The sequence below is a fragment of the Pimephales promelas genome, chromosome 16 (genome assembly GCF_988280905.1).
Source record: "Pimephales promelas chromosome 16, fPimPro1.hap1.1, whole genome shotgun sequence".
Lineage (NCBI taxonomy): Eukaryota > Metazoa > Chordata > Actinopteri > Cypriniformes > Leuciscidae > Pimephales > Pimephales promelas.
This window is the reverse complement of record NC_142784.1, coordinates 8,522,921-8,540,456: the sequence shown is the minus strand read 5'-3', so window position 1 is coordinate 8,540,456 and position 17,536 is coordinate 8,522,921. Positions and strand designations below refer to the sequence as shown.

Sequence of the window (17,536 nt, the reverse complement as noted above, 5' to 3'; positions counted from 1 at the left end):
AGTGCCTCCAGGATTGGAATTCTGAGAATAAAATACTGTTTGGTAAATCATGATATTTGAAGGGTTGTTTGGGCTGTGGGGAGTCACAGCTTACGCTCACCGTGGGGTAAGGGTTGGAGCAGAACACGGTGTATTTCCGGATGATCCCGTTGAGCTTGAATGGAGGCAGCCAGGAAACAAACACCACCGAACTTGTGGAAGCAGCTGCCTTAACTCCAGCCGGAGGGCCAGGAACTGGTTTTAGCAAGAGAAATAACATCATTCACAGAGAAGAAGCACTAGAAAAGACACATTGTATGCTACAAAGCAAGAGACCTACAGTTTCTAACCGCATGTAAAGATGAGGTGTGTAATGTCACATGGTTTCTCCAGTCACCCCTATCATGTGGATTGGTTTTGCTTTTGGGTTGAGATGTCTGTTTAATGAAGTCAACCTACAAATGGCTTACTTAAGGCGCTTGCCATGATCCCGTGTTCCCCTGGTCTTGTGTGGACTATTTCCTGTTCTGCCCCATGTTTTGTTGTCCTTTATTTTCTAGTTGATTCGTTCTTTGATTGTAAGGGGTTGTTGAGTCCATAGCAGAAGAAATCAATGTGATCCAGGAGTGAGAGAGTCCCTTGGTGAATGCAGACTATGGTAAATGGTAAATGGACTGCATTTATATAGCGCTTTCACAGACCCAATGGCCACCAAAGCGCTTTACATTTTGCCTCACATTCACTCACTCACACACTGACGGCGGTGTCAGCCATGCAGCTCGTCGGAAGGAGTTGGTGTTGGGTGTCTTGCTCATGGACACCTCGACACTGGGTCAGGTGGAACCGGGGATTGAACCACCAACCTTCTGGTTTGAAGATGACCTACATGAACCACTAGATCCATATTGGCGAAGTCTGCTGTTATGGACTCAACAACAACTGCCTTTTGCAACATGTGCTTTGCGTTTGGATCAATGACTGAACAATCATTTCAAACATGGCAGATGTTGTCGAAAGGGACTTGAAGATGTTAAATTAAATTGTTTCTCTAGATTAAACTGAAAACGGGAAGTATTTTTAACATTGCCTATGTAAAAGAATGCAAGTGTGTGCATTTGGAGGGAGTCTCACCGTCCTCTTTGGTGCGCGTGTAGATCTGCTCGCTACGAACGCCGTCTCCGGCTCGAGTGAAGGCCAGGACCTGGATACTGTAGTTGGTGTATTTCTCCAGCCGTTCCAACTCTAGTGAAGGCTTGGTAGTTGTGATGTTCCTGATCTCTCCCAGCTCTGCAACACACACACACACACACACACACACACACAAACTGTTAACTGATCTGAGGAGGTCTCTTTAATAAATCAATTGTTTTTCTACATCGAACGGCAATTAAATGGAGATCAGATGAAGACTTACAGGTGTATGCTTACAGTAAATGGCCTGCTTCTCAACTCCCCCCTGAGGAACCACCTATAATCTCACTTGTATCTCTTTTTCAAGGACACAAGTGAGTTTCAAGGACCTCAATAGTGTCTCAAACTGTGCTCAGACTTACCAAGATATTGTGCATTTAAACTTCAACGATTTTCAAATGAAACGTTTCTCATCAGATTGAAAGAAAGAAGGGTAACACTTTATTTTAAGGTGCTTGTAATAAGCAGTAATTAACAGTTAATAAGACACTTATAAGACCTTATAAGATACATATAAGCATCAATTACTTCATATAAGTGTTAATTAAAGCACAATTAACACATTTATTATTGCTTATAAGACAATTACAAGCCCTTATAAGAAACTTGTTAACAAGCTATTTATACCTCATGAACCTTAATAAGATGTTTATTAACATTAATTAGACTTAATGAGTGTTAGTAATTTCATAAAAACACATTTATTATTGCTTATAAGATATTTATGAACACTTATTAGAAACTTGTTAAAAGTTTATGGACCACTTATCAAAGTTAATAGGATGTTTAATAACAGTAATTAAATTTGATTTTCTTGTCAGTATATAATTGCACTAATCGTTAAATGGTTTTAAAAGCTTGTTCACTAAAACAAATACCTTTCCAAAAGATCTGTCTTAACGTGTGTTTTTAAGCTTCATCACTAATCCATTGTGTGTATTTCAAATGGATAATTTATTAATAATTGATCATATACACAATACACTCATCTTAATAATACCGACACTGTTCCCACTTTCGTTTAGGTAGCTGCAAAGGTGCATTGTTAATGGGTAATAAGTGCATAATAAAGGAGTTATTAATTTAAATAAGACACTATTCCCACTTTATTTTAGGTAGCTGCAAAGGTGCATTGTTAATGGGTAATAAGTGCATAATAAAGGATTGATTAGCCATAATAAGGCATTAATATAAACCTCTTACAGTCTAATTACTGTTATTAAACATCCTATTAACATTGATAAGTGGTCCATAAACTTTTAACAAGTTTCTAATAAGTGTTCATAAATATCTTATAAGCAATAATAAATGTGTTTTTATGAAATTACTAACACTCATTAAGTCTAATTAATGTTAATAAACATCTTATTAAGGTTCATGAGGTATACATAGCTTGTTAACAAGTTTCTTATAAGGGCTTATAATTGTCTTATAAGCAATAATAAATGTGTTAATTGTGCTTTAATTAACACTTATATGAAGTAATTGATGCTTATATGTATCTTATAAGGTCTTATAAGTGTCTTATTAACTGTTAATTACTGCTTATTACAAGCACCTTAAAATAAAGTGTTACCAAACCCAGCACAAATTATCTATATGTTGGCATATGCCACATATCATGTCAGGGTTCTCTTAAAATGGTTAACTCTCATCATCATCATCGTTTGCACTGGGCAATTAATTGCATTTTGTATAGTCATAGGTCACTGTGTCCTCTACAATACTACAATATACAACACATTTACAGACTGCAGCATGTGCCAAACTCCCTTTTGATTTTTACCCTTGCATCAATATCTTATTGTAGTTCAATTATTAATGGCTCTGCAGTGCAGCCTGGAAAACGGCCACTGCTCTTTCTGCTGCGTGCTCTCTCATGCCGACATTCATCATGCTTTCAAAAGATCACATAAGTGTTAAGAAGGTCACATTTTCTGAAGCCAAAACCTCATAGTTTATCTTAAAAAAGCTCCCTTGGTCTAAGCAACCGGTTGACATCAGGCTGAAGTCTGTTCAAATAATGAATCAAAAATAGATAAAATCACATTGTTAACGTCGCATTATTATCATTATGGATTTTGGCAAGAGATTCTCAACTTTTGAGTCCCTCATTGTCCACAACAACATTCAAAGGCTTGATACGGTTTGATTGTAAGGATTTCCACTCTTTCTTACCACGGGATTTATGTAACTTTTTCCAGTCGAACTTGATTTACTGGACAGGAATTTTGAAGAATATTTTTTTACTCAAAATTCCGACCTTTTAAAACCACGGCTCGGAATAACTACAAAAATGTTTATTCATAATAAAAAATCGTCTTTGATTTGGATTTTCTGTCAGATTTTATTAATCTACATGAATTTTCTAGGTCTATAAACTTTTTAAAATAGTACTAAAGGTTTTCCAAGACAGTGGGGAAACTGGTTAGCCAGAGAAAACAAAATTGAGGGGGTGATTTTTTGACATTAACATTTGAACTTGCGAGATCTATGATATTCCATCATGTAAGCAAAGTTGGTGATTACAGGGTGTTTGGTTTCATTTCTTTGACGTGTTATCTAATTGATGACTAGTCTATTCTTGGGCGATGGTTTAGACGTCTATTACATTTTTCACTGACAGCCCAAATTTTAACCTAGACGTCAGGGCTGTGTTTGGACGGCTATTAGACGTCTTTTAAAAGCAAAATTGCTTGCTGGGTTGGGAATGGTAGTAAACCTGATTGGTAGTAGCCAATCTGTACATTCAGTACTTCTGCCCTCTGTTCCCTCACTTCCTGTCCCCATTCAACAAAGCCACCATGCCCTCTGGTGGTCTGAGGTATAAATGCAATTGAATTCAAATTGTGTCCATTATATATTTTCATTAAGTCATTAAACAGAGTATACACCTTATTGTGAAATGAGAAAGTAAGCTATTTTCTGTGAATGTGAGAGATTTCCGATTCATTATCCACATGATTTAAATAACTAGAAGAATAACATAGTGCTGTAAAAGGTAAAACTAACAAAATAGTGTTTATGATTACGTGATCAAAAATAAAGTAAAACATATTGAGTAATATCGTGAAATTGTATTTAAATTTAAAAGAAATGTTTTAAGTTTAAATATAATTTATTCCTGTGAACAAAACTGAATTTTTAGCATCATTCCTCTAGTCTTCAGTGTCACATGATCCTTCAGAAATTATTGTAATATGCTGATTTGTCAGTTGTTTATCGAAAGGGACTTGAAGATGTTAAATTAAGGGTCGAATAAAATGCTGAATAAAATACTTTTTTGCATTTTTTTTTTAATTTTAAATGGTAGCAAATCACAGTTTAAGCAGCAACATTTTTTTCAATATTGATAGTGATGCACCAAATCATGATATTAGAATGATATCTTAAGGACCATCCTCCAGTTGGCCAAAACACCAAGGCCTCTGCAGTCTAAAACAATCCAAACTAAAAATGCCCTTCATCCAAGAACACACCTTAAGAACTGGGGGTTGGCATCTGTGAGCTACATAATTATGCATAAATGTATGAAAGTGTGGCTGACCTCCATCAGGTAGATTGGCCCAGTAGATGACACGGTATCCCAGCAGCATGCCGTTGAGCGCTTCTTTGGGGAGAGCAGACCAGGACAGGGAGATGGTCTCTGGAGTGGTGGCTGTTGTCACAACGTTCTCAGGTGGGCGACTGGGCACTGTGGTGGGTCAACAGAACAGACAGCTTTAAGGCCCTGATATACTTCAATCGAAAGTGCGAAGAACGAATTGGTGTGATGTCATTTTGAATAAACACAAGCTTTTTCAGCAAAAAGAAAACAAACTTTGGAAAAGTTCGCTCTGGCTGGTAAACAGCGTACGTTGATTTCACGTGCTATCGGAAATTCATGATTACGAACTCTTTGCATTCAAGTGCTTTGTTGTTGGAAAGAACAGAGATCATGAAGGACACCAGTTTTATTCTGGCCTATTTGTTGAGAAAACCTGGTAACACTTGCTTTTGAACATTCTACTACTATAAGTAACTTTGCAACTACATGTTATCTAACTTTCTTGATATCATGAACTTTTAACAAAGGCAGAATTCATTCAACCAAAGTCAAGGGCCAAGTATCCAATCAAGTAATTCAAAACTAATCACCATAATGGTGACCGCAAACAGACTTCAACGACTTTTAACACATACGCAACTTTTGTTGTGGTATTGCTGGGATCATACCAGCACCCAAAAGACAACATTTGCTGGTCCACCAGCACGCCAGCATCCCAAGCTGGTCCCAATATGCAAAACAAACCCTGTATTTTTCAGTAGGGAACTCTTAATATTGAGGCTCCTCCAACAGACACTCTACTGACTAATAAGTAACTCTGCAACTACATGTCAACTTATTTTAACCCCACAAGTCTACTGATACTGTACTGATACTGTACTGAGAGTTAGTTGACATGTAAGTTCAACGTCACTTATAGTCAACAGAATGTGTTAAAGGGACCATCAAAATAAAGTGAAACTGAAAATCGTATATTAAATTAAATGCAAAATGATTTTAGTGTCCCATTCATTGACAATCATTTAAACATTCACAGCACAGACTGATCTCATGAAGTAGCGTGTGTATGACATGCCAATTCGTATTTCCATTTTTGGCGTGCTATCAACACGCATAAGCGCTTTTCAGCGTGTTTATGAACGCCGTTGACTTAACGTTATTACTGTATATATAAATATATGACTTACCTCAACCCCGTCCCTAAACCTACCTGTCACTGGGGTTAATGGCATTTATGACTGTTCCCTTACCATCCTAGGAAAGAAAAACATAGCTCCCCAGATGTAGATGTACATTTTGCTTTGTTTTGCTCGGACATTTGACGGCGTGTACAGAGACGCGGAATGACACGGACGTTAATGCCGTAGACATACACGCATACACGCGGATAGCTCAAAATGTGTCGAGATAACACGCCACTTGACTCAAAATTGGCGTGTATGTGTACGCAAACGTCATGATGTCATGTTGCACAGCACTATCTAGATAATTTTGGTCAATTGCAGGCTATTTTCGCGGTGTATAAAACATACGATACGCTTCAACCGATTATTCATACAGTATGTAAACATGCACTACTTTAATGACAAGACAAGGCGATGTCGCTGTAAACTAATAAAGAATAGCGGTCATGGTTGAAGTTTATGGCACACCCATCCACCATGGTAAATACGACTTGGGTATTTGTCCACGTCCAATTTTTAACAAGGAAACTCATATTTATGATAATTCGGATAGCACGTGAAACTGTCATTGGTCCGTGGCGATGACATAATTGGTAGGTGTGGCTCTGGGGCTCCGCCTTTTTTGATGTGGAAATCTTCTTGGTACATCTCTTCCGTGATCACCACAGACCAATGGTAGTTCATAGGTGTTTACCAGCCAGTGCAAACTTTTCCAGAATTTAGTTTTGGCCTGATTTTTGTTTGAAATTACATGACAACAATTCGCTCTTTGATTTTGCTAAGAGTAAATCGAGTGAAGAATGGTGGGATTTTTTTTTCATATGTATGTAAATTCAACAAAGGTTATGATCACAATGTTGACTAACCATCCTCTAGCGTGGTGATGGTGATTTCCTCTGAGGTGGGACCCATTCCTGCCCGATTGGCCGCTTGCACCCGCACCTCATACTGGGTGTACTTCTTCAGGTTATCCAGAGTGAGGGTTTCGGTGTCCCCCGTGGTGTCTACATTGATGGTGTTGTACTGGGGACTGCCCCCTGTCCCAAACTCCCGATAACACACTTGGTAACTTCGGATCAATCCATTCTGCAAGTGTTTCAGGGGGGGCTGAAAGATACAACAGAGTAGATATTGCAAGAACAGAAAGGCAGTTTCTCGGCTACTGTAAATATGACTGCATTCCAATTCTCTAAACAAAGCACTAAAAACTGTATGGCAGTATAAGCATGAAATTGTGTTTCGATATTAGGAAAATTCCCTACCTAAAACATCAACTTTTAGATTAGTTTAACAAACTGCTGTGGCGGCTTCAACATCACATTCCTCCACCGTTTGTCTATGCTATTGTCTATGCAGTATAAATAAGGAGAAAATGGACCACTCACAGAAAAATGAATAGGAGAAAAAGTAACTGTTGTAAGTCTTAAATAGGGAAAAGAGACAGTCTTCTGATATTTTACTCTAGAACTATTTAAAGGGACTTTTCCGGGTTCGGATCAGATGAAATAATGTTAAAGGGTTAGTTCACCCAAAAATGAAAATTAAGTCATTAATTACTCACCCCCATGCTGTACCAACCCCGTAAGACCTTCGTTCATCTTCGGAACACAAATAAAGATATTTTTGATTGAATCTGAGAGCTGGATCACTCTTCCATAGACAGCCTGAGGGACTGGCTCTTGACGGCCCAGAAAGTCATTAAAAGAAAAGGTTTAAATATTCCATGTGCCTACAGTGGCTCAACTATAACTTTATCAAGCGACGAGACTACTTTTTGTGCGAAAAAACCCCCCGTAAATAACGACTTTATTCGACTTTCCATTACTTCCTTATGGGCGCATGCGCGAGAACTGAGACGAGACCGTTCTTCTTCGACTACTTTTTGTTACCGGCTGCTCACCGCTTAGGAGTTTTACCGCCCCCTACCGTATAAGATGACGTACTGCTTGTAAACAGAACGTTTTGCGCCTCCGGCTATATCAGTACGTCATCTTATACGGTAGGGGGCGGTAAAACTCCTAAGCGGTGAGCAGCCGGTAACAAAAAGTAGTCGAAGAAGAACGGTCTCGTCTCAGTTCTCGCGCATGCGCCCATAAGGAAGTAATGGAAAGTCGAATAAAGTCGTTATTTACGTTTTTTTTTCGCACAAAAAGTAGTCTCGTCGCTTGATAAAGTTATAGTTGAGCCACTGTAGGCACATGGAATATTTAAACCTTTTCTTTTAATGACTTTCTGGGCCGTCAAGTGTCATTCCCTCAGGCTGTCTATGGAAAAGTGATCCAGCCCTCAGATTCAATCAAAAATATCTTTATTTGTGTTCCGAAGATGAACGAAGGTCTTACGGGGTTGGTACAGCATGGGGGTGAGTAATTAATGACTTAATTTTCATTTTTGGGTGAACTAACCCTTTAATAGTTAAAATTGTTAAAACGTTTTTGTTGCATTTGTTCACAAAACTTTTGTGATGGAAATAATATATATGATCCATCTTGATTTTTTCCCCATATACCGTATACGTATTTGAAAAAAAAAAAAAAAAAAAAAAAAACAGTGGTAAGGGCGTAGTTCTGGTTTGAAGATTGGGGGGTGTGTGAACAGTTTAGCATGCTCCCTGATGAGATTTATTTATTTATTTAAATTTGCCAAATAATTTTTTTGTGTTGTCATCCACACATGCATTGATAACATATCTGCAATTAACTTATAGTCTAGTTAGCATTTACTTGTTAACATAGGATAATAATGTATTTTGTTTTATTTAAGCATTAACTTATTTTATTTCATTTTTATTTTATTTTATTTTACTTATTTTTATTTTTATTTAAGCAAAAACTTAAGCATTTTTAAATCAAATTTTTAAGTCATCTCTTGGAATATCTAAAAGCTTGGTTTTTCCTAAAATCGGTCATTATAGAACACATTTTGTTCTGTCAATTCTGTCAATTGTTTAGTCAATGATTCAAAAAGGTCCCCTTCTAACTTGTATTTAGCCTAGAAAGTAAAATAGTTATTGTAAATGTTTAACTATAGAATTTGTAACAATAAGGACATAATTACAGGTAAGATCATTGATGCGCTCCTCATTACTACTGTTAAATTGCAGGATGATGTTTTTTCCTGTTTTAGATCATGTTGGACATTCTCCATTGTGTTTTAAAGCGGTAAACTCTTAATAGATATCAAATAGGTTGCGCATTTTATCATCAGCGTTGCATTAGCAACGGTTTGCGCAAATCTTATCACACTTTTTTTTTCGAGGCTGGATGTAAGGTCATTATTTACTCAAGTTGTTCCAAACCTGTATGAGTTTCTTTCTTCTGCTGAACACAAAAGAAGATATTTTGAAGACCGTTGGTAACCAAACAGTTGATGGACCCCATTGACTTCCAGAGTATCTTTGGTAACGCTTCCTTTTACAGTACAGTACTTACAGTGTACTTACCTAGAAATTACTGGCTAATATAAGGTAAGTACATGGAACAGGGGTAGGTTTAGGGGTAGGTTCAGGGTTAGTACTAGTTATTACCCAGTAATTGTAGTTATTAAAATAAGTACATAGTATTTACATGGGTAACTGAACTGTAAAAGGAAGCATTACCGTATCTTTTTTCAATCATGGGCCCCATGATTGAAGTCAATGGGGCCCAGTCAACTTTTTGATTATACCCACATTCTTCAAAATACCTTCTTTTGTGTTGAGCAGAAGAAAGAAACTCATACAGGTTTGGAACAACATGAAGGTGAGCAAATGATGACAGAATTTCCATTTTTGGGTGAACTATTCCTTTAAACCCCAAATATTCCTGTACAATGTACTGTGATGTAGCCACTAGCCAGCACAAATTCATGCGGGATAGCATGCAAATTGGTTCTCTGCCATGGGTGAGTAGTTCCTCAGTAGTACCTTCCACGTGACTTTGATGCCTTGGGATGAGATCGCTTCCAGCTGCACTTCTTGAGGAGCGCCATCAGGTGCTGGATCGATCACATGCAGGTCAGACAGAGGAAATGTTGCACTGAGCCACTAGGTGGCGCCACAGATAACACAATGTCTGAAAGCACAGCGTACTGTAGAAAGCCTGTAGGAATATACTCACAGGCTTCATCTGTGGTGATGGTCAGCTCGTTGCTTGGTCGGCTCTCTCCGATCTGGTTTTTGGCAAACATGCGTATGTTGTAGGTGGAGGCAGGGTGGAGTTCAATGATGGTGGCCTGATTCAGCTGAGGGGAGACGTCTTTGGTCATTTGAGATGCGGCCCATGAAGCTTAAAGGAAAAGGAGCAAAACAGAGTGTGTGATAATGCAATAAACCACAAGAGGCTATGGTACAGTCATTTCAGTTTAAAGGGTGTAAGACAATCCAAAAAAGAATGATTACGTTTATTAATAATGACAATAACAATTAGCAATACTTCCATGTGTATACTTCTTAAGTAATTAGTTCATTAGCCTAACTAGGCTATTTATAGTTGCCAAGCAACATGATCAAAGATCGCTCTATGAATGATTGGCACATGGAATTCAGCCAATGTAAATGTAACTCATCCAGTCAGATTTAATAACTCAGTCTATCCAGATTAATAACTCAATCCAGTCTAAGATGCTGATTGGTCAATTCTTGCAGCACTGGAACACACACACATCCACACACACAAACACCATGGCGATGGTGCTCCTCTCTCTCTCTCTCTCTCTCTCTCTATATATATATATATATATATATATATATATATATATATATATACATATATATACTTGGGCTGTCAAATGATTAATCGCGATTAATCGCATCCAAAATAAAAGTTTGTGTTTACATAATATATGTGGGTGCATTGTGTATAATTATTTTATCTATATATATATAAATACACATGCTTGTATATATTTAAGAAATTTAAGAGATATTTTATATATATAAATACACATGCTTGTATATATTTAAGAAATATTTTCATGTATATACTGTATATAGATTTCTATATAATTTATATTATTTATAAATATAAATATTTTACATATAAATAATATTTTTTCTTAAATATATACATGCATCTGTGTGTATTTATATATATATATATATATAAAATAATTATACACAGTGCACCCACATATATTATGTAAACACAAACTTTTATTTTGGATGCGATTAATCGGGATTAACCATTTGACAGCCCTAAAGTAAGTGAGTTCAGACTCTGAGTTCTTGTCATATTTTATTACCATTTTCTAAACTATAGCGAATAAACTGTGATAATGCGAGAAATGTTGAAGCTGAATACATTTTGGTTTGACTGTATATATGAATAAATCTCCTACCGGATTTGTTTTTATAGTTGATGTCATATCCTGTTATAGGGCTGTTTCCATCAAAGCCCATTGTCCAGCGAAGCGCGATGGTTCGGTCCTTCACTTCTCTGATCTCGACCTCAGGAGGGTCAGGACGATCTTCGGGGAAATGTTGGAAGGGACAATAATTAAGACTTTGTCTTTAAAAAACAACTAGAATATAATTTAGACAACGGAGCAGAAACTTCACCTTGCACTATCAACTGAATGATTCCTTTATCTTCACCGTAAGAGTTGATAGCGATGCAAGAGAAAAAGCCAGAATCTTCTCGGACGGTGTGTAAGATCTGTGAAGACACAAATTATGAATTAAAAGAGATATCATCTTTTGACTGGTACATAAAGGCGTTTTAGTAGGAGTATTGCTGCTCGAGTTTACATTCCTGCACTGTAATCACAATACAGTCATCATTATTATCACATTTTTTTCTTTTGTCAAATCAACTTAAAGGGTTAGTTCACCCAAAAATGAAAATTCTGTCAGTATTTACTCACCCTCATGTTGTTCCAACCCCGTAAGACCTTCGTTCATCTTCGTGACACAAATTAAGATATTTAAGATTTTAAGATCGCTCCTGCATACAGTCCATAGGCTTCTTGAGGGAATGACTCTTGCTGTCCCCGAAAAGTCATTAAAGACATCGTTAAAATAGTCCAAGTGACTACAGGGGCTCAATCTTAAGTTTATCAAACGACGAGAACACTTTTGTGCGCAAAAAAACAACAAAAATAACGACTTTATTTCAACTATTCGTTTATTTCTCCCTCTGCGCGAGTCAGGTTACTAGTTTAATAGCGTAAGCTTCTGTTATTGTACGTCACACGCATCACACACACATGACCAGCGTCGGCCAATAGTGAGCCTACGTGTGACGTAGCTCTACGCAATCACACTACGTTAACTGACTTACAGGCTCATGGAGAAGGAAGTGAATAGTTGAAATAAAGTCGTTATTTTTGTTGTTTTTTTGCGCACAAAAGTGTTCTCGTCGTTTGATAAACTTAAGATTGAGCCCCTGTAGTCACTTGGACTATTTTAACGATGTCTTTAATGACTTTTCGGGGACAGCAAGAGCCAGTCCCTCAAGAAGCCTATGGACTGTATGCAGGAGCGATCTTAAAATCTTAAATATCTTCATTTGTGTTGCGAAGATGAACGAAGGTCTTACGGGGTTGGAACAACATGAGGGTGAGTAAATACTGACAGAATTTTCATTTTTGGGTGAACTAACCCTTTAAGTAATTTATTTAGTTGAGATAACTTAATATTTTGAGTTTCTGATGATTAAATTAATCTCCTTCATTGTATTAACTCACTTTTTCCAGTTCAATCAACTTAAAATTTTAAGGCAACCAGGTTACTTACTTTTTTAAGTTAAACCAACAATATTTTTTTACAGTGTGTCATTCATGTTTCAAAGTCATTTGGTAGAGATCGGTGGGATGGATTTTTATGATTATGTCAGGTACGGTCTTTTGAATTATTACATTTGGATGTAATGTGTAAATGACTCGAGGAAGACCATCGACAGACAGTGTAGAAAGTACCAAAAAGCAATTTCTATATGAGCAATATTTCAGTGGGAAGCAAAATAAGTTTCCAGATTTATTTTGAAAGATTTGACTAATTTCCTTGACTTTTCATGTCTGTGAGAACAATGAATCATATGTTTCCTACAATTTCCGTGCACGTCTCCTCAGAATGGACACCACTCACACTGCAGCATCTATGAAGGCTTGTGTTTCATATCATATTAGGATAAAGTGAAGGTGACACAAGCGTAACAGTCCAATCATAGTACACAAGATTACGTGCTTGATTTCATTTCAAATTTCCAAGATATCTTTTGTGCAATGATGAACAAAACAATTGCACATATCTGCAAACATATCCAATAATACTTATTGGAACCATCAAGAGCTCAATGTTCTTTGTCTTCCAGGGTCATTTCCTTTTATATACCAGATCCTCCTAACGGATTGGTTGATTCATTTATTACAATTTTGTGGTTTGCATGTGGAAATAATTACCCATCAGCACAGTTGACTTTAAGGCTTCTGATCGTGAGATTTGTTTTTGTATTAAGGCCATAAATGTTAGTGTTTTCCCCTCCTCCTTGTTATGTAGTAAGGGCTTTAAGTTCATTCAAACTTTTCATAATCATGGAGAAAAGCCCAAAATTATGAATACTTCGGTGGTTCTGACTTCTGTGTGTTTTTCTACTTCAAAATGTAATATTTAATTCAATGTGTTGCCGTTTCTTTGTAGTTACTTGAGAAATGTATTTATATTTTCTCAACACGTTTACTCCTGTATTTAGCGTCGTCCACACCGATCGATCAAAACGCATCCTAATACCAGGTTCAAACAAGGCCATTATTTGACTGGACTGCCAAAAGGCAAGATATTTATTTATTTTTTATAATTGTGATTCAAAATAAGTGTATTTATTCCTGAGGTAATCCCATAAAGCAATATATATATATACAGCAAAATCCCCAGTGTGAATTATATAAACTCTGAGCAGAGTGTTAAATAAACACTGAAGCAGTATTAAAGTTAATGAGATAATTAAGTGAATATTTGAGTGATGATTGAGCATTATTGAAGACACCTGATGTTAACAAGCTGAATCGCTGAAGGAATTTTAAGTCACCATTATGGTGATCAGTGTTTGATTAAGTTGGGCTCTTGACCCTTAATTCATTAACTTTAGATTTTGTTTGGCTGCAGTACATGAGTTATAACAGCCAGATGAACAAATAGAAAAGGTGATCTGTTGGTGATGGTTGAGTTTTAACATAATCAGTATTTCACAATCATTTGACCTGAACCACTGAATTCATGTAGAGTCTAATTTCTGTGTTAGGTGTACTTTGTTAATTATAGCAGCAGTGACCTTGTATAGCATATTTTTAACGTTTACAATGTATTCAAAATAATTTCTTAAAAGTTTCTCTTCTTTATATTGATGACACACAGACATCAATAATTAGCCTGTGAATCTCAACAATGGTGACAATCATAAAGCATGTTGCATTGCATTCTGGGTGCCACCTATCAAAACTCATTCATGGCTCCCATTATGCATTGCTGCATGAATAAATAATGAGCTTATGTTCAGAGGTGATCTGTTTGTCACCATTGCTGAGATTTATACGCTAATTCTTGATGTCTGTGTGTGCCTACATGAAAAAAATTGGAATTTTTTTTTTCAATTTGATCATTTGGAATTCATTGAAAAGGCTAAAAATGGTATGTTCTATAATGGCCGTGCTGCTAAAATCCATGAGGTAAATTTAATTCAGAATTTATGCTCGTGATGAGTTCAGCGATTCAGGTCAATTAATTACTATGTAAAAGCACAACTAACACCAACAGATCACCGTTTCTATTTGTTTGTCTGGCTGTTATAAGTCACATACTGCAGCCAAACAAAATCTAAAGTTAATGATTTAAGGGTCAAGAGCACTGCTAAACCAAACACTGATCACCATGATGTTGACTTAAAATATATTACAATTATTCACTTAATTATCTCATTAACTCTTTCAGTGTTCATTTAACACTCTGCTCAGAGTTTATATATTATACTCTGAGTGTTATTTTAACACTGGGGATTTTGCTGTGTATATATATTGCAACAGTGAACTCTTTTTTTGAAAATGAAAATATATTTACATATACTAAAATATATCATACACCAAGAAAATACATTTCCAATCTTAGACTTGTCTTAGGCTAAATGCAAATGTGGATGCTAGAGATAAAAAAAATTATAAAATATGAAAATAAAATATTAATATATAAAATATTTTAAAAACACATATATTTGCCAAATGGATACTATGTTTTTGCCATATGCATACTGCATATGTTTCACCTACTGTACTTCATACAAAGTATACACCATTTAAATCATAAAGTTTTTAGCATTCAGTCAAACTGAATATAACTTACAATTCATTAGAAGTAAATACGCCACGTTAGAAGTATAACTGAGTTGCAAGCGCAAGTTTTATGTTGAAAATAAGCACAAATATTGTGTGGTTATTTGTGAAAGTGCAGGATGATTTTTGACAGGAAATGATGTCGCTCACTGACAGCAAGTCCAGGGCAAACCTGAATATGTCTCCTGGAAATGAGGCGTGTGATTGCATTCTCAGTTTGAATGGCCCTTCGCTCACCTGCAGGGTGGATATGACCTCGTCGCCCACTTCCTTCACCGTAACCACATAGCGGCTCATGTCTGGGTTGATGATGTGAGATTCCTTCTCCCAGCGAACCTTGATGGGCTTTTCACCGTGAGCAGTGCAGCTCATCTCAGTCATGTGACCCTGCTCCGCTCGTGTGGTGTTGGGGTATGATGTGATCATAGCAGGAACTGAAGAGAACGACAAACAGACAGACACACAGATTGACATTAGACGTCAAATATTATTTGACATCAGTGACGACACAGACACAGCACTTACTTTCACATGGCACAGAAATATACAAATCCTTTATAAAACATGTACTTTCACAATTATTGTGAATCACAAAAATCCTGTCGAGAACATATTTTAGCCTGAATTATTCCTTGCATAATTATCATTACTATCATGTGAAAATGAGTAAATTATAGTAATATTATAATACACACTGAGAAATCCATGAACAAAATAACATTTAGGTAGGATTTAAAGCTATTTAAAAGAAAGAAAGGTTATGATGAAAAAAGAAAGATTTGTTAAAGTCACTATTTCTAGCTAACATGTGACATTAATCATGAAACATCCTCGGTATAAATGAATGTGGGCTTTTCCATTAAAGCACAAAAGATGCTCTTTGAGACATTTTCAAATAATATTGGAATAACATGGATCATGTTTAACACAAACTTCTGGTCTCCAAGCCTGGTCAAAGTTAGGACATAACACATAATATAATATTCTTACATTCATGTATGTTGGATAAATTCAACACTACACAAAAATTGTAATATACTGTAGTACAGTAATGACAAAATCATTTGAATCGAATCATTACTGAAAATAATGAGAATTACAAATCTGTTATGTTAATATATATATAATTTTAATCAGTTTTGAATAATAACACAAATTATATTAAACTCTCTCTACAAATAATGCTTTATGTATATTTAGGGGAAAAAAGTAATTGGAAATATTAACTCCACTCCACCTATTATTGTCTATCTCTGCCTCCTGATTCATACATTCAACTTCAATTATTATGAAACAAGTCTAATTTTCAAATTTTTTTTGTGCGTACTCTATTAAGTTATATAAACAATTACAAATAGTACAGAAAATACTGTATATATTCTATGCAATTTAAATAATAATAAAAATTTTTTTTTGTCTGGGGTTACGTTCTGGTCAACTCTGTTATGAAACAAAATAAACCCTCCAAAGCATTTGTAAAAAGTATGTGAATTGCACCAAACGATGACACTTCCCCTTTTGGGAAATTCAGGAAAGCAGTGATGTCAGTCATTATTCTTTCATTAATTTGTACAAAATATTTAGGATACACCAATAGTAGATTAAGTATTTGTCAAATCTATTATTAACTCTCATTCACTTTTTAAAAACAATAATATGGTGAAAATCTATAAAATCCTGTTTGAGGTTAGCATTTGAGCTAAAGCACAAAATGTCAACTCTGTTATTGTCAACTCTGTTATCGTCTACTCTGTTATCATCTACTCTGTTATCGTCTACTCTGTTACCGTCAACTCTGTTGTCATCAACTCTGTTATCGTCAACTCTGTCATCATCTACTCTGTCATCATCTACTCTGTTACTGTTATCGTCTACTCTGTTATTGTCTACTCTGTTACCGTCAACTCTGTTATTGTCAACTCTGTCATCGTCAACTCTGTTAACTCTGTTATCATCTACTCTTTTATCACCAACTCTGTTATCGTCTAATCTGTTATCGCCAACTCTGTCATCGTCAACTCTTTCATCAACTCTGTCATCGCCAATTCTGTTATCGTCTACTCTGTTATCATCAACTCTGTTATCATCTACTCTGTTATTGTCTGCTCTGTTATCGTCTACTCTGTTATTATCAACTCCGTTATCGTCAAAACTCTGTTATTATCAACTCCGTTATTATCAACTCCGTTGTCATCTACTCTGCTATTATCAACTCTGTTATCGTCAACTCTGTTATCATCAACTCTGTTATCGTCTACTCTGTTATCGTCTGCTCTTTTATCGTCTACTCTGTTGTTATCAACTTCGTTATCGTCAACTCTGTTATTATCAACTCCGT

At 36.1% G+C, this 17,536-nt stretch overlaps 1 protein-coding gene across 2 annotated transcripts in view; it reads right to left on the bottom strand.

Moving 5' to 3' along the window:
- dscamb (DS cell adhesion molecule b) overlaps positions 1-17,536 on the bottom strand; it is a 204,371-nt gene that overhangs the window by 23,877 nt on the left and 162,958 nt on the right. For both annotated transcript variants that reach the window (XM_039654250.2, XM_039654251.2), the window contains exons 12-20: positions 15,436-15,632; positions 11,438-11,534; positions 11,218-11,346; positions 9,999-10,166; positions 9,806-9,876; positions 6,768-7,008; positions 4,718-4,864; positions 1,111-1,266; positions 101-234 (exon numbers count right to left, since the gene is read on the bottom strand). In XM_039654250.2, coding sequence (XP_039510184.2) covers positions 101-234; positions 1,111-1,266; positions 4,718-4,864; positions 6,768-7,008; positions 9,806-9,876; positions 9,999-10,166; positions 11,218-11,346; positions 11,438-11,534; positions 15,436-15,632 — 1,340 coding nt within the window. The remainder of the gene's footprint in view (positions 1-100; positions 235-1,110; positions 1,267-4,717; positions 4,865-6,767; positions 7,009-9,805; positions 9,877-9,998; positions 10,167-11,217; positions 11,347-11,437; positions 11,535-15,435; positions 15,633-17,536) is intronic.